This window comes from Mesocricetus auratus, unplaced genomic scaffold (genome assembly GCF_017639785.1).
Source record: "Mesocricetus auratus isolate SY011 unplaced genomic scaffold, BCM_Maur_2.0 Super-Scaffold_100691, whole genome shotgun sequence".
Classification (NCBI taxonomy): Eukaryota; Metazoa; Chordata; class Mammalia; order Rodentia; family Cricetidae; genus Mesocricetus; species Mesocricetus auratus.
In genome coordinates this window covers 2,738,849-2,762,257 of record NW_024429267.1, presented here as the reverse complement: position 1 = coordinate 2,762,257, position 23,409 = coordinate 2,738,849, and the positions used below count along the sequence as shown (strand labels likewise).

The window sequence follows — 23,409 nt, the reverse complement described above, 5'->3', positions numbered from 1 at the left end:
TCAGGTACCGGCGATGAGGCCCAGCCTCGAGGCCCAGCCTCTATGTTTCCCCAGTCTTCTGGGGGTGCTGATGTGCCCTTGACTCTGAGGACTGCAGGGTGCTTACACGGGAGAGTGGAGTTGGTGGCTCCTCTGGATGCAAGGGCTAAGTCCCTGCTCCCTTCCCTCATCTGCCCTAGCCTCTGAGGCTCACTAGTGCTACACTGCTGCTGGCCTCTGTGTCTCATTCCCTTGGCCACCCATCATTTAGGGTCTTCTCCAAGGCAGCCTTCCCTGCCACATCTCAAGCTGCCTCCTCCTCCTCTTTGCACTTGGTACGACTTGGCACTCTCCATTCTTTTGAAGTGGAGTCATTATACAGGCCAGGCTGACCTGGAATTTGTGATCCTCTGGTCTCAGCGTGGATTACATGTGTGTGCGCTATTTTCTGTACATACTTCTCCACTGTCTTTATCACCCTTTAGATGATGTCCTTAATTGTCCAACAGCCTTCACAGACAGTTCCCAAGTGGGGATTGGAAAATGGCTTGGAGTCAGTTCTATCTTCCACCATGTGGGCTCCAGGGATGGAACCCAGGCTGTCAGGTTTGCTGCCTACTAAGCCATCTCATTCCTGCGCCCAAATCCTCCTTTATCTAGCCAGAACAGTATCAAAAGAACGATTCCATTCTGTTTAGATTACAAAGGGAATCTGTGTTTGTTGAGCAGACTTCATACCTCCGATTCTATGGGAACTGAAACCAGAAAGGCCCTGGCTTCCTTTTGAACCCAGGCAGCACCTGCAGACTGTTGGGGGATGTGTGGGGGGGTGGGAAACCTGGAATCTGTTCACCTATGTGGCTTTCCTTCCTTCCGCTTGGAGGCTTGTGGCTCTCTTTCCACTTGGAGGCTTACATGTAGACATCTTTTGACATCAGTTTATGTCAATGATCCCATTAGGCCCTGAGCTGGGCCTTGCCCCACCCCTTCCTGGATATGCTCTTTCCTGTGGAATGAGAAGTCCTAGGGTGATGAGGACAGGACCCAGAGTCCATGTCTCCTGTCAACATTCTCTGAGAGCCTGGGCTTCCTCTCTGGGTCTCTCTCTGTGTGCACAGAAGTCAGAGGTCAACTTTCAGGTGCCATCCAGCTTGCCAATTAGGCTAGGCTGACTGGCCAGAGAACCCACTATCTCTGCCTCTCCAGCTCTGAGATTGCAAACATGCATCACAATGACCCAGATCTAAGGATCAAATAGGTCCTCATGGCGAGCACTTTACCAGCTCATCCTTCTCCACCCCACTACCTCTGGATCTTTCTGATGAAGTACCACATTACTGAAGTTGGTAGCTAAGCAGTTTGCCAGGGTGTGAACAGAGGGTGTGTGTGTGGTCCCTGGAGGCCCGCTGGAGAGGGAGAGTGGGTCAGGAGAAAGTGTTAACTGAGGCCAAAATCTATCTTTGCTGCCCTGGTAGTGGTCTCTCAGCCTTGAGGGGAGCATCTGATATGGATGGAGAATACAGTCCAGTCCAGCCCAGTTCTTCATGGTGATAAACCACTGCTACATTTCACATTGGCGGTACCTCTGCTGACAGATGATCAGGGAAGTTTCTGTTGCACGAGCTGTTGCCAATACTAATCGATGCAGGAGCTTTGATTTCCCATGACATGACACCGGTAGATGGGCTGTCACTCTGAGGGTTGGCTATGGAGGTGGTCCTTTGCATCTTGGTGCCTGGCCTTAGCACCTGCTGACCTCAAGGGTCTGGCTCCCTGCCTGGGAGTTACCTCTGTATGTCCATTTTGTTTTCCTCCCAAAATCACAGAAGCACTTAGAACAGAAGAGGGAACGAGTGAGGGAAGGCAACCGGAAGGGAGGTTCTCAACCCAGCTGAGGTGAAAATGAGCACCGTGCCTGCTGGCTGCCTGCTTTGTGCCACATCGGAAGGGCGCCAGCCTCTCAGCACCTGTCCCCCTCACACCCATGCAGGGCACGTGCCCATTACTCAGCACGCCACACTGTCCTCTGAGTGTGCAGTCTCCCACCCCAAGCCCTCTGACTGCTCCCATTCCATCCACTCCCAATGCCCCTTCCTCAGGAAGCCTTCCAGGACACCTCAGCCAAAAGTCGTCTTAATTCCCATGATGCTTTGCTCGCATCTCTAGTGTGTCTTTCTTTCCTGTAGATAACTGGCCTCTAGGAAGCAGAGACTTCCATCCACTTTTAAACTGGAGTTGGTCAAGGCACATGGCGTAGTCCAAGCTTGGTGACTACTGAATGAATGGATGGGTGGACAGTGGAGGAGGCACTCACACTGCCGTGTCAAGCTGAGTCCTCTTGGTTACTTGGGATAAAGCTTCCTGGTGAACTTGGCTGAGCTCTCCAGGGCTGAGCTTTGCACAGACTCCTTCCCTGAGCATCCTTTGTATGCTCCGGGTTCTGTTTTCCTCCACAGAAAGGCTGAATGCCACATGTAAAAACCCTTCCTTCTCTTTCCAGAAGGCTTGATAAGCTCTGGCTTATTTGTCCAAGCCACACTTGGAGAATTTTTTTTCTTTCCATTTTGTAACAACTCTTTTCCTTTGAAATGAAACCTAAGCACTGAGGCCGTTTAGACAGATGTTTCTCAGTGGGACGTGCGGCTCTAATTTATTGATGTGTGCAGCTCTGACGGCTCCCCGGCTACTGCCTGGGTGTCAGGAACGGCAGCCCCTCTGATGTTCCTGCTGCCCTCCGTGCAGGTGCTCACTGTTAAGAGCAGTACACAGCGAACCTCAACAGCCCTTTTTAGGGTGTTCCTGGCCGGGGACATGGCCAACAAGGAAGGAAGCACGCTCACAAATGTCAAACCGCCCCCAAACCGCACAGCTGGCAGAGGCTGAGCACTACAGTGTCCCTGGTGGGTCTAGCGCTCTTTCCTGCAGCACACAGGTCTGGGAAAGGGGAAAGGGCTCGGAGGCTACAGGACAAATATACTATTGTTCCTGGGCCCAGCAGGGTGCTTGCTGTTAACTCTGGCCTATTCCACTTGGGCTAAACAGCCTAGCATGAATCTCCTTCCCCCTCTGGGCCTCCATTCCTCATGTAGTTCAGGCTAGCCTTGAACTGTCTGTGTAGCTGAAGCTAACCTTGATCTTTAATCCTCTTGTCTCAATCTCAAAGTGCTGGAATTACAGGTGTGTAGCAGTTTATGTGGTTCTGGGGAATCAAACTCTGGGCTCCCTGTATGCTAGGCAAGTGCTCTACCCACTGAGCTTCATCCCCAGTTTACAACGACCCCATGGAGGGGGAGAGAGAGAGAGAGACAGAGACAGAGAGACAGAGACAGAGAGACAGAGAGAGACAGAGACACACACACAGAGAGACAGAGACAGAGACAGAGAGACACACACACAGAGACAGAGACAGAGAGACACAGAGAGACAGAGAGAGAGAGAGAGAGAGACAGAGAGAGAGAGGGCACTCCAATTTCGAAGTTTCAGAAATGACTAGAGATGCTAGGTCACTCAGCTGGAAGCTGGTAAAGACTCACATCTTAGGCCTCCCCCTTTTCTTGGTCCCTCCTTGAGAAGGAGACGGGGTACAAGACAGCTGCCAACCCAGTGTCGTGTCTCAGCATCCTTTAAAACCCTTTCTGTTTGCCTCAAATCTCAGATGCTCTTCATTTTCACCTCTGGTTCATGATGAATAGATATTCTTTTAAAAATGGTTTATTGTATGTATAAGAGTGTTTTACTTGCATGTGCATCTTCCCACTTGAGTGTTCTGTGCCCGTGGAGGATGGAGATGGGTGTTGGATGCCCTGGAACTGGAGTTATAGATGGTTGGGGCTGTCATGTGGGCCCTAGGAAACAAACCCAGATCTTCTGCAAGAACAGGTGCTCTTAACCACTGAGCCACACCCCGCTCCCATCCCCATTCTCACAGAATCGTTCTTATTCTGAGAAGCCCCAAAGAAACAGAAAGGCTGAAGACTCACTGAAGCTACTGGCGAGTAAAGTCTGTCATTATATTTTAAAAAACGACCCCATTTGCATTCCAAAGTCATGAGCTCTGCATTTGGGAAGGGGCAGAAGGCAAAGAAGATGGGAGTTGCAGCCCCGCTGTGCTGTCTTGGGTTGCTCAGGCTGCTGCCCTCTCTTACCTACCTGCTTGTCTGGCTCCACTGTGGCTGAACCTTCCCTACTTGGCAGGGAAAAGGGGTCTCAGTGTTTCCTATACAGGGGCTTTTCTGAAATTTAGTATGGATCTCAGAGTTCTAGAACCTTCTTCTCTCTTCTTACTTCTTTCTGGGGGCCTGCATTTCACACTTGAGCTACTAGTGTGAGATGAGCCCTACTCTTGGGGCTCACAGCTGCCCTTCTGTACCTCTTAACTTTCCATCACATTTCCCCCTTTACTTTTCTGTTTCTCCTAATTGGTTTTTCTTACAATTCTCTTTCCAGATGGCTTTGTGCTAATGGTTTAGCCTGACTCATGGCAGCTGAACCAGGAGGGGAACATTGTAGATAGATTTAAGAACCCAGGAGAAAACTACAGAGACATCACCAAAACCCATCTCAGTTCAGAAACAAACATGGCACCACTGGTTGTGTGTGGAAGCAGGCACTGGAGGCGGGGTGCTTCTGAATGGGCTTGAAATCCCAAGATCTTGGCAGTGTTACAGTCAACGATGGTTAGAAGGAAGCATTCTCTCTAAGCCTGGGGGAAACCTGGTTAGGTTAATGGGGGTTGATCACAGGTTTATTGAGAAAGACATTTACAGTACAATGTAGTGTTTTTCTAATTTTATACAACCACTGAAAATGTGGCTGCACTCTGATTGTCAATGAAATGTCAGGTTTGTTTATTTGTTTTCTTTTGGTGCAGGCTGCTGGGGGAGAGGCTCATCTGCTGGGATGTCACACTATGGCAAGCCCACAGATTTGGGTAGAGGAACCATGAATGGGCCAACTTGTGCCCTCTAGTGCCAGCTAGGGTAGGTGCAGCTGAAGCTGTTTGGTGTCATTAAAAACTATCAGGTATAGAATGATGGGATACACCTTTAATCCCGCTCAGCATTTGGGAGGCAGAGGCAGGTGAATCTCTACGGAGTTCCACGACAGCCAGGGTTACATAGTAAGACCATGTCTCAAAAACGACCCTTAGTGTCCATGGGAAATTGACTCCAGGAACTTCACGGACACCAAAATCTGCAGCTGCTCAAATTCCTACATAAAATAGCTCAAGATGGGGCCTGGCAAACGTTCCAGTGGTCAGAGTGCTGCACAAGCGTTGGGACCAGAATAAAAAGCTGGGCATGGCTGTGTGCCCCTGTAGCCCTAGTGCGGTGTAGGGTGGGAGAGGAGACAGGAGAATTGTCCAAGCTTGCTGGCTGCTAGCCTAGCTCCAGGTGCAATGAGAGGTTCTGTGTCCACAGAATACGGTTGAGCGTGGAAGAGCAGGAACCTGATAGCTTCTGTCTTTTCGAGGCACGCACAGGGGCATGCCCATCCATAATACATATGTGTGTATTCAGCATACTCCCACCCTTACACATGCAAAATGTCTTAGCATTTGCATAGATCCTACCCACATCGTCTCATATAATTTAAATCACCTCTAGGTTTAACTTTCTAATGTAAAGCAATGCAAATAACTATTTAAATGGTTACTGTAATATATTATTTAGAGGACTAATGATAAGAAGATAAACTGGACATGTTCAGTACAGATGCATTTTTATATAATATGTTCAATCTATAATTTACTGGAATCTATGGACTCAGAACTCATAGATGTGGAAGGCCAAGCGTACCAGCCTTGAATTGGTAGGAATCTGCTTGGAAGATGGTGTGGGTTTCAAGCTGAGTTTGTTTGCTCCCTCATGTGAGAGACTCTCTTTCCCTCTGGACTTAGGAAGGGTGTAGGGAGTCATAGACTAGATGTTGGCTTTGGAGAAGGGGGTAGGGCAAGGAGGCTGCAGGCCACTGTGCAGGGGTGGAGAGAGAGGGTAGAGGATGGGAAGAGGCAGACCAAGAAGATGCTGAATTGGCAGTTCTCCCTGGCTTCCCTGAACTGGCCAAATCCAGTTTATTTTCTTTCTTGGGGGTTAGTAACCAGGAGGCTTTCTTTCAGCATTTCCACTCCCATGACTGTGTGTCTTCTAACCCATAAAGCATACTGTTTGGCCCCCTGCCTTTTGGAGTTCAGCACTAAGAATATTCTCTGGCTGTAAGGCATGCCCTTGGCTCCAGCCCTGCTGCTGTCTCTCTGTGTGTGAGGAGTGACCTGGGCCATCACTCATACCCTTCAAGCCCTGGCACTTTCCTGCGTTGATCTGGAATTAAAGACATAAATAAATAAAAGCGGAGCAGAGAAGGAAATGACGTGGAGCCTTGAGAACCGGGTGCCACATCTTTACACTGCTCCTGGGTTTGCGCTGGGTTCTGGGGCCGACAGCCCCCCCCCCCACCTCCCAGTGGCTCTTCTCAAGACTGCTCTGTGTCATTTGGGGGCATAAGGTGCTCCAGGCCCCATCAATGAGGACAACTGCCTGGCTTTCTACTCCCTTCCCCAAGCCTCCCACAATCCCCTCTCGCCTTGCCTGTCTGGCGTGCCAGCGCCTGCCCAGTGGCTTGGCCTGGGGCCTAAGCCAGCGTTTCCCTAGAAGATGGTTTCCCCCCTTCTCTCCGGCCCTCATGCAGTGGGTGTCATCCTACACACCAGCTTTGCTTCTGTCGTGATTTATCCTCTAACCAGCATGAGTCAGGGTGTGGATTTTTTATTTGTTCCAAGGGAAAATAGCAGAGGGCATTTTTGTGCTGTGGGGTTGGGAGCCTGCTCAGCAGACCTGAATTGGGAACAAAGTAGAGCATAATCCTCAGGGACTTTTACAGCAATAAAGATCAAGGCTGCCCCAGGCCTGTCTCCAAGAAAGGGGGACCAGATTGAAGATCTGTCATCTGCCCAAGCAGTCATTCAAGTGCCTTTTCCTTGAAGCCTCCCTCTCTTCCCCCAGGGAAGTACGGTGATAGACACTCTATGTCATCTCCTCCTCCTGCCTCATAAGGATGCTCTGAGATTTGCATCCCTGGGCCCTTTTGTTGGATGAAGAGACTGTGGTACAGAAAACGACTGTGATGTGTTCAAGTCCATGGCTTGGGGAAGTGCTGAGCTGGGAAGACACAGCATTTCATATAGTCTGAGCTGTCCTTGAACTTGCTATGTAGCCAGGAATTATCTTTTGGTCCTCCTGCCTTCACCTCCTGAGTGCAGGGATAACAGGAGTGAGCGAGCCGTCACACCAGATATACATGCAGCGCTGGGAATTGAACCCAGGGCCTAGTGCATGCTAGGCAAGCACTCTATCAATTGAACCCGCATCCCCAGCTCTATCAATTGAATCTGCATCCCCAGCCCCATTGTGTGACTTTGGAGACTAGATTTTTCCAGCAGGGAGGCTTTCCTCAGCTGTCCGCCCTCAATGAGCCTCTGGGTATGGACGTGGAGAACCCTGGGGTGATACAAGCTTGCTAATAAAGGTGGCAGGCAGAGAAAGCCCCGGGAAAGAGCTAGTGCCTTGCTCTGAATAGGCATCAACCACAGCATCTTGTGGTCTGGGATCCAGGATGGCAGGTGAACTGTCTCTTTGGTACTTCTCACCTAAGTGTCCATTAGTCCCGGGGGAGCTGTCACAGGAGGTGGAAGCTGCCCGAGCAGGCAGCTGGAGATGAGTTTCAGCCCTGGCTCTCTTCCACTACTTGTCATGGGACTCGCTTTAGTATCATCCTACCTCTGGGCCCTGGCTTCCTTATAAAGTAAAGGGGTTGGGAAAACCTCTCAGATCATGCCCCCCAGTGGGGTGGGGGCGGCACAGAGGCACAGCAGCCCTGAAGGCCCACCCATGGCACTGTGTGATCCATGTGGGCCTCCTGGAGCTGCTCTTAGCCCTGGACCTCCTCTATCCCACCTCTGCCTCTGAGAACTGTGTTCCATGAAAGGCTTCAAAATGGCGGTTCTGCGCCGGGCAGTGGTGGCACACGCCTTTAATCCCAGTACTCCGGAGGCAGAGGCAGGAGGATCTCTGTGAGTTCGAGGCCAGGCTGGACCGATAGCCTCCAAAACAATACAGAGAAACCCTGTCTCGAAAAAAAACCAAAAAAAAAAATGGCCGTCCTGCTTTTGGGACGAGGAGCTGTCTGTTCTGGCTGGCATCTCCACAGCACAGATATCATGCCTGATAGGGCACCGGGGAGAGACTGGGGGTACCTTCTACTTTTTCTTTCTGTCACTGTGATAAAATACTCTGACCAAAAATAACTTGGTGAGCAAAGGGTTTATTTGGCTTTAACTTCCAGTTTATTGAGGGAAGTTAGGGCAGAACCGTGAAACAGGCACTTGAAGCAGGATCCATGGAGTACCACTTTCTAGCCAGCTCACTCTCTGCCTTGTTCAGCCAGCTTTCTTAGCAGCCCAGGATCAAATCCCTAGGGATGGTGCTGCTCACAGTGGTCTGAGTGCGCCTGAACTAGCCATCAACACAGTGCCCCCCTGACACGCCCACAGGCTAGTCTGACCCTGGCAATTCTCCAGTTGAGGTTCCCTCTTCCCAGGAGACTCTAGGTCAGGTCAAATTTGTTTGTTTAGATTTATTTAATATTTTGATTTATGCATGTGTATATGAGGCTGCACGAGTCTGCGCACACCACATACCTGCAAGGCTAGGGGTGGCAGACCCCTTGGAACTGGGGTTACATTTGGGTGTGCGTGCTGGGCACCTGGTTCCTCTGCAAGGATAGGAAGCACTCTTAACCACTGAGCCATCTCTACAGCTCTGCTTGTCCAAGTTGACAATAAAAACAAAGCAGAAGAGGTTAGTGACCCGTGCCAATCATGGGTATTCCAGACCTTGCCATCTCAGGACTACCATGTGATGCCATGCGTCTGGTGGAGGTGACGGCGAGATTTGTACCTTGCCATGGAGAATATTTGCTTCCAAACTTTGCTGCTGTCTGGGTCCTTCTCCTCCCCGCTCAATCTACCCACGACACTCGCTGTCACATGGTTCTTGAAGCCTCTAACCACACCGCCCGGTTACATGGTGACCAGAACACCCTGGTCAGAAGGTGGGGACTTGAGACTGGGTAAGTGAAGGCAGAACACACCTGACCCCATTCCCAACAGCAACCATAGCCATGCCCCAGATGTTTTTTCTCCCCAGAGAGGTTTCTACTCCCCTAGGGCAGCCTGGACTCAGGAGCCGGAGGCAGCTCCTACAGGGATAGCACCTCACCCACTTTCCTCCCTTGTCTCCATCTTCTCCCTGCAGGCCGCCCTCCTCCATCTTCTTTGTGCCCAGGATCTCCCTTCCTTCGGCCTTTATCACTCCGCTGTGTGTACACCCCTCCTTCCCACTTGGCGCCTTGGGCACTTGTTCACCCAAGAGATGGTCCGGGCTCTGGGAAGCTTCACCTAGGCATCTTACTTCCCTGTCCTTAAGGGTACATGTTGAGCCATTGAGACACTGATGGCTTCCTAAGGAAAGCAGAGTATGGGGGAGAGGTAGCCTCCTCTTGCTTGGTAGCCTCCAACCTCTACCCAGTCTCCAACAGAGATTTGGGTGAAGGAGAAAAGAAGAGGGGAAGGATGGTGGGGACGATGGAGGGGGAGTGAGGAAGGGGAAGGAGAATGATAAGCAGGGGAGGAGGAGGAGAGCAGAAGGCAAAGAAGGAAGTGGAGAAAGAAGAGGAGGGAGGAGGAAGATGGGACGGACAAGGGAGACCGGGAAAGTGGAGGAGGATGATGGAGCGGGGAGAAGACGGTGGTGGGGGAGAAGGAGGGGCGGGGAGTGGAAAGGAAGATGTTTTGACATCAAAATCCCACTTTACCACCCTCTCGGATTTCCCTGCCATGATGGAAACTGATTCCTTCTTATGTACCCCAGACCCTTCTGTGTGCCACTCTCTAGGCACGTGTGAGCTAGAATCTGTGTTCTGTGATCATGCCTGTCACTTGCTAGCTGGGCTTGGCCCTGTTCCTTCTGCACACGGGTATGCATCTTCCTAGTTCAGGAGTCCCCAGCCCTGGCTCTCACAAAGCCACAAGAGGAACTGGAGACCGGGCAGGACAGCAGAGGACTGCAAATCTTGGGCTACACTCAGTAGAGCTGCTTCTGTTGTGTCCCTTTGGGCCTAGCCAGGATTCTGCCTGGGGATATCTGGGCCCTAGGCTCATTCTTACATTTACTATGTCCTCTCTTAGAGTCTCAGTTGCCTCTCCTGTAAAATGGGGACAAACTTATTTCATTTTCAGGTAGCCTGAATCTCTAAACCTGCACTGTGATTGTTAACTTTGACTGTCGACCTGATGGGATTTACAGTCGCAATGGAGAAAATCTCTCCATATGTCTATGAGGATGTTTTCAGAAAGATTTACCTGAAGAGGAAGACCGAGCCTGAATGTGACCCACAGCATTTCATGGGCTGGGGGCTCAGACTGAATACGAAGTATGAAGCGAGCTGAGTGCCAGTGTTCATCTCTCTCTGCTCCCTGACTGCAGATGCCATGTGACCAGCTGCCTCCCGCTGTCACCATGCCTGCTATACCATGATGGACTCACCACTCTCTGGGAGCCAGAATAAACCCTTTCTCCCTCCATTGCTTGCGGGCATTTTGTGCTAGCACTGAAAAATGTAACTAATAGAAACACCCGGGACGTTTACTATGGCCTTGTGTTATCAAAGTCCACATAGCCCTGAAAGTGTCTCCTTTAGCAGACTGTTCTGCTTTGCAGAGAGCTGAGGTTTCTCCAGTCAGGGGCAAAGCTTCAGGAACAAACTGAGACCTTATGGGGCCCAGCTCTCTTTCTTCCCAGCATGAGGAGGCTTCCTGCTCCAGAGGATGCAGGCAGGAGCTTCTGGAGGCAGGCACTGGAGCATGGGGACATCAAATGGTCTTAATCACTTCAATGTAAACTCACTCAAGTCATGTGGATTGAATTTCTCTGAAAATACACAAGGGCTTAAAGAACAGGGGCAGAGAACACTCAGTCCCCGAGGAATTTGTTTTCTCTTTCTCTTTTGTGTCCCTATGAGTGTTGTTATTGTTGCTGAGACTGAAGTGTGTCAGAAACGGTTCAAGATGCCTACAGAGTTCCTGAATGCTCAGCAGAGTCCACGAGGGTTCCGAGTCAGGGATGGTGAGCAGAAGGCAAGGGAATAAGAATAAAAAGCACTGGCTACCCCACAGGGCCTGTTCTCTCATCTTAGTGTGGCTACTGATGCTCCATAAGGATTCAGCATGATGACTGGGATGGAGGCAGGGGCGCTCCCTGTGGGTGCCTGGGGTAGGTGGCAGTGGGCCCGTTCTTCCCTGGAATACGCTAGGATCCGAGAGTGATGCATTCTATCTTGGTGGCATTCCCTTGTCTTATATTCACGATGTCGTACAGATAGTGGGTGAGCCTTAGAGGCCCATCTCCCTGCTGGAGACCCCTGGGGAGCAATTTGAGTAACACAGATCCCCTGGGTCTGACCCAGAAGACCTAGCCTGTGGGTGTGAGCTCTGTCCAGGGCTGGGTGCACAGGAGCCCCTCCACCCTCAGCCACAGTCTCTATTTCAGGCTTCCCTGCCTCCAGCTGCAAGCCCCTTCCCGCTTTGTGGATTATGAAACACACGTAGATTCCGGGTGCTCTTTAACCTTGCCCAACACTCCCAGACGGAGTGGGGGAGGGTTCGGAAAGGTGGAGTCTTCCAAGCTCTGTGCTCCAAGTTCTCTCCTTTGTCCCCCTTTGAGGTACCTGCTGGCATATAGTCACATCAGCAGCTGCCAGAGGCCAGGCATAGTGGTCAGCCAGTGTCCCTCGAGTGACACTGCCATCAACCTCTCACCCAAGGTCCTCCTACAGGAACTCCCAGGAAGTGGCTGGGCAGGGAAGGCTGGGTGAAAGGAAGAAGCAGAGAAGGGAATGTGGGGCTGGGTCGTGATTGCCACTGTGGGAACACATCTCTGGGTATGTCTGGGAGGGGTCATCTAGACTAGGCAAGACCCCGCCTAAATGTGGGTGGCACCATTCCATGGGATGCCCTTACCCCCACTGAGCTGCAGCTTCCCCCATTCTGCTTCCTGACTCTGCTGCGGTGCTTCCCCCGCTATGCCGGACCGGACTGTGCCTTCAGACTGTGAGCCAGAACAAAGGCTTTATTCCTTCCTCAAGTTGTTTTCTCAGGCATTTTGTTACAGTAACAGACAGGTAACTAATACATGCAATTGTTGAATGTAATAATGAGTAAGGCTCCTGTCACTGAGGATAGGACCCCCTGAAATGTCCAGGCAGCTGCGGTCCACCTCACATGTAGTACAGCTCCCTGCGTCTCTAAGGCTGCTTTCTCTGTCTTTCTCAGTCAGTAGTGGCTGTAAATATGCTCAGTCTAGGGGCTCCAGTGGGTGTGGCACTGCCCATCCACCTGGGTCATAAGCTCCTTCCCACAGGGCTCTGGGCCATGCTTGGATCAGCAAACTCACATAAGAAATCAAGTCTGTCACCTCCTCAGATGCATCTCCTTCTCCAAGGCCTCCCAGAGACCCTGGCCAAGGCTCCCTGCTTTTAGAATCTGTCTGAGTTTTTGCCCTGAGCAAGATGCTGTGCTGGCTGCTCTCAGATTGCAGGGACATCACACTGGTGTCTCACAGGGACAGGACCATGGAGTGAGAGGTTGCTTCCCTTGGCACCTTGGAAGTGATATGTCAAAGGGAAGGCCTAGGGAGCGGAAAAATCATTCCAGGACAGAAGAAATAGAGAACGTAACCCCATAGAGATGGGTACAAACACTAGCAGGTCACTTTTTTGTCACTTTTTAAAAAATCATTTGACTCCTTGCCTCCTCAGTGGGTCTGAGACGTACCCCTGAGCAAAACCAGGCTTTTAGCATTCCATTGCTGGGCAGAGCCTGTGAGCTTAGTAACAAATGTTTAATAAACACTGCTCGAAATAAGGTCTAGCTTGAAAAAGTCCATTCAACCTAAGGTTTTTTTTTGAGACATGGTCTTATGTGCCCCAGGCTGGCCTCATTATGTTACCAAGGATAACCCTGAACTTCTGATCCTCCTGAGTGCTGAGGTTACAGGCATGTACCACTGTAAACTGCCTATGTAGTGCTAGGAATTGAACCCAGGGCTTCGTGCTTTACCAGTTGAGCTATATTCCCAGCCCCTCAACCTAATCCTGTGTGTGGTCATGCATGCCTGTTGAGTGTACAAAAGCATGTGTGGGTGTGGTTGCACATGCATGTGGTGTGTGTGATATATGCACCTAAGGAATGAATGCCAGCCACTATGCCCCTGACTCCACAAAGAATTATGACCCTGCTTGAGAGAAAAAGGTGCTATGAAAAGGCAAATACAGACTTCTGTGGGGACAACTAATCTGGGGAAAGGTGGGTCACAGAAGGATTCTCAGGGGAAACGACACAGAGGTCACATAGAACAGTGTGAAGGAGGGCTTTCGATTTCAGCTGTAAACTACTAGGAAAACTGCACAAACCATGTGAAACAGCCGTTTTGAAGCACCAGGTAGCAACCAAAGCAGAGCCTGCTCTCTAAGGAAGCACTGCAGCAGCTAGCCCACTCACTCCAGCTTCCCCTCTGAGGGCATTCTCCTATGGGAGCCCAGCAGGGACCAACAGCAGAGCCTCACTGAAGATCTGACGTGATTTACCAGTGACAGATTCTAGGAGCTTGGAAAACCCTAGGCAGAGGAAATACAAAGAGAAGTGCCCCGAGACTCCCTAGGTTCAGACTCCTGGCACTAGACACAAGCAGAAAAGTAGCCACAGGGAAGTGACACACCATAGTCAAAAGAAAAATGACATCTTCACAGGTGATGCAAAGTCAGAAGGTCATGGGAAGTCATTTAAAATGGTAAGGTCATCGAAATGGCTCAGTGGGTAAAGGTGCTTGCCGCTAAGCCTGTTGACGGATCTCTGTGAGTTCGAGGCCAGGCTGGACCGACAGCCTCCAAAACAATACAGAGAAACCCTGTCTTGTAAATACCAAAAAAAAAGCATATCTAGTTATGTAATTATGATATAAAATACTAAGATATAAAATAAGATATATTAGATGCCCTAGGTGGTCTTCTCTGATCTTCACATGAATGCCTTAGCACCTCCTCCAAAATAAATAGATAGATAAATAAATACATATATGTAATTTTAAAAAATGGATCATAGTAAATCAAGAATGCATATTTTAATCTCTAGGTTGAACCATAAAAGTAAATGAAGGAAGGGATGTATAAGGCAGGGGGAGTAGCTCAGCGGCAGAGTGGCTGCCCAGCATACATGAGACCCTGGACCAATCCCCAGCACTGGAAACAACAGGACAACAAATAACAAGAACAGTAAAAAGCAGAAAAGAAGAAGGCATGAGACAAGCAGGCATGTCACATGAAGAGACTATGTCATTAACTATGCTATTTATTATATCAAATGTCCAATTAAAAGGCAAGGCTTATCAGAATGGATTAACACCTCTCGTATCATTTAGAGAGGAGTGATTTAAGTATACGGACATGGGGCTGAAGACATGGCTCAGTGGTTAAGAGCTTGTACGGCTGTTACAGATGACTTGAGTTCAGTTCCCACAATCCATACTGGGTGTCTCACAACTGTCTGTAACTCCAGTTGCAAGGGAACCCAGTGCTCTCTTCTGGCCTTTGGAGGAAATTCTACTCATGTGTATATACCCACGCATAGACATACACATATGCATATACATAATTAAAAATAAAAACAGCTCTTCCAAAAAGAAAACCCACTAAGGTTACATAAATGCTGAAAGCAGGGGCCTAGAAAAGAGTGGACAGGAATTTACTATAAGATAGCTACTGTGCTCACAGTTTTTCAGGCAGTTATATATACATATACCTACTTATATATGCAATATAATTACCATATAAACATTAAGATATAACATAAGATGTATTAGGTGCCATAGGCATCTTTACTGTCAGTTTGGCACGCACAATCTACACTCCCCTGAGAGGGCTGTCTCAAGAGAGGAATTGCCAGATCACACTGACTGACCTGTGGCCACATCTTGGGGGGCAGTCGTCTTGATTGTTAGTTGATATAAGAAGGCCCAGTTCACTGTGAGTGGCAACGTTCCCTGGGCTGGTGACTCTCAGTTGTGTAAGGAAGCCAGCTAAGCACGAGCCTGAGAGTAAGTCCCCAAGCAGCGTTATCCCTTAGCTTCTGCTGTACTTGCTTGACTGTGACTGAGTTCTGGCTAGGGATGATGTTGTTGTGGACTAGTAAGCAGTCCTGCTTTCTGGCTCTTGTCCTGACTTTCCTCTGAGGGACCTTGACCTGGAAGCATAGCCAATAAACTCTTTCCTCCCCAGGTTGTTTTTGGTTAGAGTATTTTATCACTATCACAGCAACAGAGTGGAAATAGAATATTAGGCTATAATGCTAAATTGGTACGCTTAATAACAATTTATATACCTAATTAACAATTTCAAGATATATAAAGCAAAGCTGACAGAACTAAATGATGAATTCCCAATGATCTCTGGAGACTTTAATACATCTCTCTCAGAAACTGATAGAATAAGCAGACCAAAAGACTCTCCCATTCACCAAAAACTCACAAGACTAAAAAGTGAAGTTGTAAACATTTGAACAGTACAGCCATGTTTATATAACTGACATGCAGAAAAACACCTACCAAAAAGCAGAACAGACTGGCCGAGAGACATGGGAATTTATTAAAATAGACCATATCTTGATTTATACAATGCGAGGCTGGAGAGATGGCTCAGCAGGGAAGAGCACTGGCTGTTCTTCCAGAGGACCTGGGTTTAAGTCCCAGCATCCACATGGCAACTCACAACTGTCTGTAACTCTAGTTCCAGGGATTTGGCACCCACACACACAGGCATACATGAAGGCAAAACACCAATGCACGTGAAGTAAAAATAAATAAATCTTAAAAAATAAAACCCATCAAAATCTCCAAATTGATCCTTATGAAACTTTAAGGAAATTGGTACACCTATAGCAAGATACACTGTGACTAAGGGAGACAGCATTAATTGCTAATGAGAAGCGTGACAATGCGGACCTGTTACAGAATTTAAAGACCCTGAAAATGTAAACAGGAGGCCAATGGTTGATACTTTGTCAGTAGCACTTGAATAACACGGGCAGATCTCTGGAGAAATGCAATCAATACTAACACGAGTGAGCAACTGGAAATCTGCGCGGCCCATTATCTCCCAGAAGGTGGATCTCTACTGAAAATCTGACCACAGCAATGTACAGAGTGAGAGACTTTGGAGTGCTCAGTCCTGAATGGGAGGTCTTTATCAAGCCCCGCCCCCCAAGCCTGGGGGCGGGGTCTATTCGAAACGAGCCTTTGGAAAGACTGTAAGAGGCAGAGATGGTGGGTGACTCCAAGGAACATCTTCCCGTACAAGCCTGATGCACATATACTCTCACAGAAATTGACAGCCCACACGAGACCCACACAGGTTCACGCCAGACAGAATCCCAGCACGGAAAAGGGGAGAGGACGCAAAGTCCCATCTCTGAAGGAGTTATTTACACTTGATACTGCCGGGAAAGGGAAAGTCAGTTTTCTCCAATGGAGTATCTCTGGGTTTATTAACCACACTCCAGTGTAGGCTCCATGCCCAGGAGAAAAATTTGTGGTTCTTGTACGTGTGCTTCTTGTTTTGGCATTTTTTTTGTCTTATTGTCTTTGGTTTGATTTTTTTCAGAGAGAGAGAGAGAGAGAGAGAGAGAGAGAGAGAGAGAGAGAGAGAGAGAGAGAGAGAGAGAGAGAGAGAGAGAGAGAGAGAGAGAGAGAGAGAGAGAGAGAGAGAGAGAGAGAGAGAGAGAGAGAGAGAGAGAGAGAGAGAGAGAGAGAGAGAGAGAGAGAGAGAGAGAGAGAGAGAGAGAGAGAGAGAGAGAGAGAGAGAGAGAGAGAGAGAGAGAGAGAGAGAGAGAGAGAGAGAGAGAGAGAGAGAGAGAGAGAGAGAGAGAGAGAGAGAGAGAGAGAGAGAGAGAGAGAGAGAGAGAGAGAGAGAGAGAGAGGGGGGAGGGTCTGGGAGGAGTTGGAGGAGTGAAAAACATGACTAAAATGTATTATGTGAAAAATTTTTCATTAAAAAGAAAGAAAATCTATCCACAAAGGAAACCCCAAATGCCACCCTGGAGGACTCCTGGGAGTCTGAGGGGCAGAAGGAGGATAGTTTTCAGCACAGTTCTGGAGCCTGAACAGTGGAGATGCCATATAATGTATGATGGACAAGAAGGTGAACAAGCCGGTCTGCTTCATGGGGCAAAACAGAAACAAACTTCCTAAAGACACAGCTGCAAAGACTTGTAGGAACAGACTGAGTGTTAGCCAATCAATGCAAGCTTGAACTCAAATTACAAGGGCCAAAACAAACAAAAAACTCCAAGTTAAAAAACCTCAACCCATCTGTCAAAAATACTAACAATATAGAAAAACTGATGTCTCAATACTTACAAGGAAAGCACCGGATCAAATTGAGTACTTACTTGTTGATAATGTTTAAAAAAGAAAAGACCAGTGTCATGGAGCTAGTGATACAACTCAGCAGGTAAGATGCTTGCTTAGCACACACAAAACCCTAGGTTTGATTTCCAGCACCACATGAACCAGGCATGGTGGGACATGCCTGTAACCCTGGCACTCAAGAAGTGGAGGCAGGAGGACCAGGCCATCTTTGTGTATAACCAGTTTGAGGCCAGCCTGGGCAATGTGAGACCCTCTCTAACACACACATACAAACTGAGACCTGAAGAATATTTCTTTAATGGGGTGATCTCTACAATCAACAAATGAATAAACCACAGCCACCAACTTATTTCATTATATAATACTCAACACTCCCCCCAAGAAACGACCTAAGAGTGCTTGGTGTCACCTCTTCCATAGCCACTGCAACAAGACAGGAAATAAACAGTGGTGTGAAGACTGCAAAGAAGAAACAAAGTGTGCTTATGTGAGACGACCTGAGTAAACCCTTAGACAACCCCGAAGAGTCACAGCAAGGACAGGGTTTGCTGCTGGGCGGGTGAAGATGCTTGCCACACAAACCTGGCAACTGGAGGTGGACACCTGAACCCAAAGTGGAGGGAGAGCTAACCCCCTAAAGTTGTCTTCTGACCTCTGTGCAAGAGTGTGGTACATCTCCAGTCACACACACACACACACACACACACACACACACACACACACACACACACTCACACACACACACACGCACAAACACATGCACACGCGCGCACACACACTAATAATAATAAATAAAAATAAATTTATAAAAAAGAGACCATTAGCAAGCTAGGCAGGCTATTAGAAATGATAAGTGAGGTGGTAGTGCCTTTCGGGAGGCAGAGGCAGGCAGGTCTGTGAGTTCAAAGCCAGCCTGGTCTACAGAGGGAGTTCCAGGACAGCCAGGACTACAAAGAGAAACCCTGTCTTGAAGACAATCAAACAAAACCAAAACAAAAAACAACCAAGCCCCCCAAAATCAATTACATTTTTCTGTAGCAGCAAGACTAGAAAACAAAATAAAACATCATTTCTAACAACATAAAATGCACATATGTAGAAATTAGTGTAAAGATAGTCAAGACTTTTACACCAAAAACTGTGAGAAAAACTTAAAACTGAATAAATTAAGGAACCAGGACACTTGCTCTTATTATGACTTCATTTATCCTCATATTTATCTATATACTTAGTATAACTATAATCAAACTACCAGCGAATGTTAGTGGAGGAAAAGTCGGCAGATGGAACAATCTCTCCGAAAATGAACAAATAAGGAGAATTCACACGCCTGACTTTAGGTTTTATTTTAGTTTTTTGATATAGTCTTACATTGCCCAGGCTAGCCTCAAACTTACTATGTAGCTGAGGATGCCCTTGAATTCATGATCTTCCTGCCCCATGTCCTTATTGCTGGGACTACAGATCGTGTCATCACTCCTGGTTTCTGCAGTGCTGGGGCCTGAACCCAGGCCTTTGTGCACACTAGGCAGGCACTCACACCCCAGCCCCAGCCTGAGCTGCTTGGTTTTTCTGATACATTTTGATAAACAGATAAATAGAACAGAAGTGAGGCAAGCAACGGACCCGCAGGTATGAGGTCACCTGACGGTTAACAAAGGTGACACTGGAATTCAGTGGAGAAAATGACCTTTCCACAGGAGCTGCCAGATCAATCCCATATCCACACAGGCAGGCAAAACAAAACCGTGTTTAGTCTTTAGTTCACATTGTATGCAAAGTTAATTGGAATTCAATTATTCATGTAAAAAAGAGAACCAACAACTTCTTGAATAAAACAAAGGTGAAAATGTTCAGGATGTGAGAAGAAGCACAGATTTCCTAAATGAAAACAACTAACCATGAGGTAGTCGATAAACAAAGAACTTAAGCTGAATGTGATGTAATCCCAGTCAGGAGGTGGAGGCAAACGGGAAGCCTGGTTACATGGGGAGTCCCAGGTCAACAGGGCTATGTGAGACTGACTCAACACACACACACACACAAGTGTGATCACACTTCATTGTATACATGAATGAAATTCTCAGCAATAAAGAAAAAATTAAAAATAGACATCAGCATACAAATAAGGCAAAAAAAAACCCCACCTCAAGACAGATTAAAAGCATCATTTGTTAAAAGAGGTAGAGAAGGCAAGCCAAGCGATAGGAAACGTATTTGCAACCTTTCTGACACAGGGTTTATGTGTACACTGTTTTTAAAAGTCCTATAAATCAATAGTAAAAGATGTGTATCACAGTTCTTAAGATAGGCAAAAGAGGGCTGGGAGACAGCTCACTGGGTAAAGTGCTTGCTGTGCAAGTATGAGGACCTGAGTTCAGATCCCCGCACCAATGTAAAAGCACGGTGGTGAGTATCTGTGCCATGAGTCCTGGGGGTGGAGGCAGGGGCTCACTGGATAGCCAGTCTGTCTGAAATAGTGAGCTTCAGGTTCAATAAAAGATTGCATCTCAACAAACAAGGTGGAGAGCAATGGAGAAAGACACCTGATATTGACGTCTATCTCCTACATGCACAAGCACTGGCAAGTGCACCTGAATACACATGCATCACACACATGCATCACACACACACACACACACACACACACACACACACATGCATGCAGGCACAAACACACATGCATGGGCAAAAGGCTTGACCAGAAACTTCACTAAGTACAACGTCAGAATGTTCAGCTTTTGAACAGCTCAATACTATTAGTATACAGAGAAAAAGTAACTCAATCTACAATATACCAGCACCAAGTGTAGTTGGAATGCCTAAAATTAAGATGATAATACCCCATGGTAGTGAGGATGTGGGCTAACTGGGACTCTCTTATTTTACTAGAGAGTTAAAACCATAGACCACATTGGAGGGGGGGGAAATGCTTGGTAGATCCTCCTAACGTCAATCATATACCTACCCTTTGTCTCTAACCAGTAAAAAGGATGACAAATGTTCATCAAAAGAGATGCCTAGCAGCAAAGGGACAAGAGCAATGACACCACTAGAACAGTGCAAATCAGAAGCAATTCCAGTATCCACCAGTAACAGAATAAAGCAAGAGTGACATAGTGATACAACAGAATTCTACAAGCAATGAAAAGGCATGAGGTGAAATACTCAGGATGCTGTGGTCAGCCTCACAGACAGTGTTAAATTTAAAAGGCCAGGTGGAAACAAGCACCTTTAGAATGACACCACACACACACACACACACACACACACACACACACACACACACACACACACACTGGCTTAATGTATCTATGGCAACAGGAAACAAAATCATGGTTATCTGGAGAGGCAATGACTGGGGAGGGGTGCAAAAGAGCCTTTTGGGTACTTGTGTGGTCTATGTCTGTATCAGGAGCTGAATGTTTGCATGCAGATATATGGAAAAGTTCATTGGGCTGCACACCAAGGTTAATCACACCAGTATGTAAGTTAGACCTAAATAAAATAATTTAAAAAATGAGGCAAAGAAAGAAGGAACGAGGATGTAGAGAGTGAGAAGAGGGGAGGGAAGAAGAGGAGGAGGAGGGACAGGGATATTATATGGAGGAGGAAAAATGGAATGAGGACTGGGAGGAGGAAGAGGAAGAAGGAGAAGGAAGGATGGCAGGGGAGAAAGATGAAGGGGAAGAAAAGGATGGAAATGAAGAGGAGGAGGAGGAAGAAGAGGTAGCAGTGAGGGGAGGAGGGACGAGGGGGAGGAGGAGGATGTCTGGCTGGGGGGCAGGGATGCAGGAGAGGGTATCATAGGAGGATGGAGGGTCTACAGGAGGGTCTAGAGAACTGATCAGTGAATGCTGAACAGAAGAAGGGACGGGAATAGAAAGATCAGAGGTGGGAGGACAGTCAGGGGTCAGATTGGGAAGAGCAGGGTGTGAGGCATCACTTAATCTGGAAAAGGGGTTTTGCACCCCCTGTTTTACATATGAGATGACGAAGAGACCATGACATTGGATGTTCAAGGTCCCAGGTGCAGGGCCTACCAGATTTTGACCTGCTAGGATGGAGAGTCAATTCCCAGGAATCAGGAAGCCTGGGAGAGCCAGCCTGGGCAGCTGGCAGGCCAGGGCTAGAAAGGAGGGCACTGGATATGAACAGCCCTGGGTTGGGGAACCCAGATCTCACTCACCACTTCTTGCCACTGATATCATGCTGCTGTACTGTGTAGCCAAAGAAGGCAGCACTAGGACCAGCGAAGACCCGGGGATTCCTGGTATCCATGTTGAAGGTATCCGTGAATCCTGAGTGGGAGCAAACAGAGAAACGGATGAGTTTGGAGGGTGCAGGTACTGTGTGTCTGGTAGGGGTGTGTCTGGAACTTCTGGCTGCTCATTTGCCTCAGAGAGGCTGGGCTTTGAAGTGGGTGGGTGTCCTTGTCCTTGAAGTGTCCCTGTGTGAAGTGATTGGCAAGACTCCACAGTATGATGGTGAAGGGGTGGCCTCAGTGCAGGAGGCAAAGACCCTACTCTGGGGAGATATAGTTTGAATGGAGAACTGTTTCTTTCACTGCAGGTACCTCAGTGCCTGGAGTCAAGGTCTTGCTTATGCATAGTGGTGGACTGAACACTAGAGATAAAGATGCTTAGCAGCACCCATTACTTTTACTCTGAGCACCTAGATTTCACACACACCCTGTGAGATGCAAGTCCTGCTCCTCTGTGAGGTTCATCTGTGGAAACTTCTCAGTATGTGAGCTGGGAATGAGAGCAAAGAGCTTGGGGAGCAGAGACAGGGTCACCTTCTTTAGGGGCCAGGCAGAGGGCTGAGGAATGAGGCTATTTGCAGAGAAAAGGGTCTCCCTCTCGACCTCAGGAGCCTCAGCACACTCTGTCCGTCATGGAGTTCGGTCTAGAACTGGCTGGGCCTCCCTCTTCCCCTCACCCACTCTCCCAGGGGAAGAAAGGAATAAAGCCTGGCCACAGAAAAGAGACATTCAAGTTACCAGAATCCAGTTGCTTCATGCATCTGCTCAAACCAAACTAACCAGAGGGTGGATTTCCTAAACATGATGTTGAGTCTGTCCCTCTGACCCTGGCTCTTACCAGTCCTTGGCTTTTCTGAAATTCATGGCTTTTTTTCTCTAGTGGTAAAGTGGGGGTGGATATAACCCTTCTCAGGGATTACTGACCTCAGATATAAACAAAACAAAACAAAAATTGTTTTTGATGAGATTCAGTAGGCTGGCTGTGGAGATGCTAGGAGGCTGGCTGGGCCATGTGCCACTCTTCTGCACCAAGTTTGGGGACAGAGGGGGAATCCACAGTTCCTTGATGGCTGTCACTCTGTGGCTGATGGCAGCCAAGCTCTGTCTCATATTCTGATTTGGCTTTTGAAAATGACCAAATGGTCCCAAGAGGTCAGAGCCACAGACTTACATGTCAGTGGGAGTCAGTTCTCAAACTCAGTTGGTTAAGGCTCACATGGAACCATGGTTTCCCATCAGGCCTCTTAGGGCTGAGGGACATGGGCCATGGTGACCCTGGCTACTGTCAACCCAGAGTTCCATGACAGCTTAATGCATGTGTGTTGAGTGTCCATACTGTGATGATCTTTTCTACCCATCTTCCCTCACTCTCCCAAATAGCTTCCAGGGAACTTAGGAGAGAGCAACCACAATCTCCCGTAAGAGCCAAGCCTAGTTGGTAAAGTGCTTATTGCACAAGGTTCAGCAGCAGAGGCTGATGAGCAGAGGCTGATGTTGACAGTAACGGCAAGGAGTTCTGTAGAACACAGGGGTTCTCAGAAAGCACTTTGTGGACCCTTCTTTCAGGGTTAAGACCCTTGTTACAAGTGAGCAAGGTAGGCACAGAGAGGGTGGGACTTTCCTGAAGTTCCCAGC

General features: G+C 48.2%; 1 protein-coding gene across 1 annotated transcript in view; it reads right to left on the bottom strand.

Annotated features, from left to right (window-relative positions):
- Itga11 (integrin subunit alpha 11) overlaps positions 1-23,409 on the bottom strand; it is a 95,063-nt gene that overhangs the window by 53,158 nt on the left and 18,496 nt on the right. Inside the window, exon 2 of the mRNA XM_005075577.4 lies at positions 21,700-21,811. Coding sequence (XP_005075634.1) covers positions 21,700-21,811 — 112 coding nt within the window. The remainder of the gene's footprint in view (positions 1-21,699; positions 21,812-23,409) is intronic.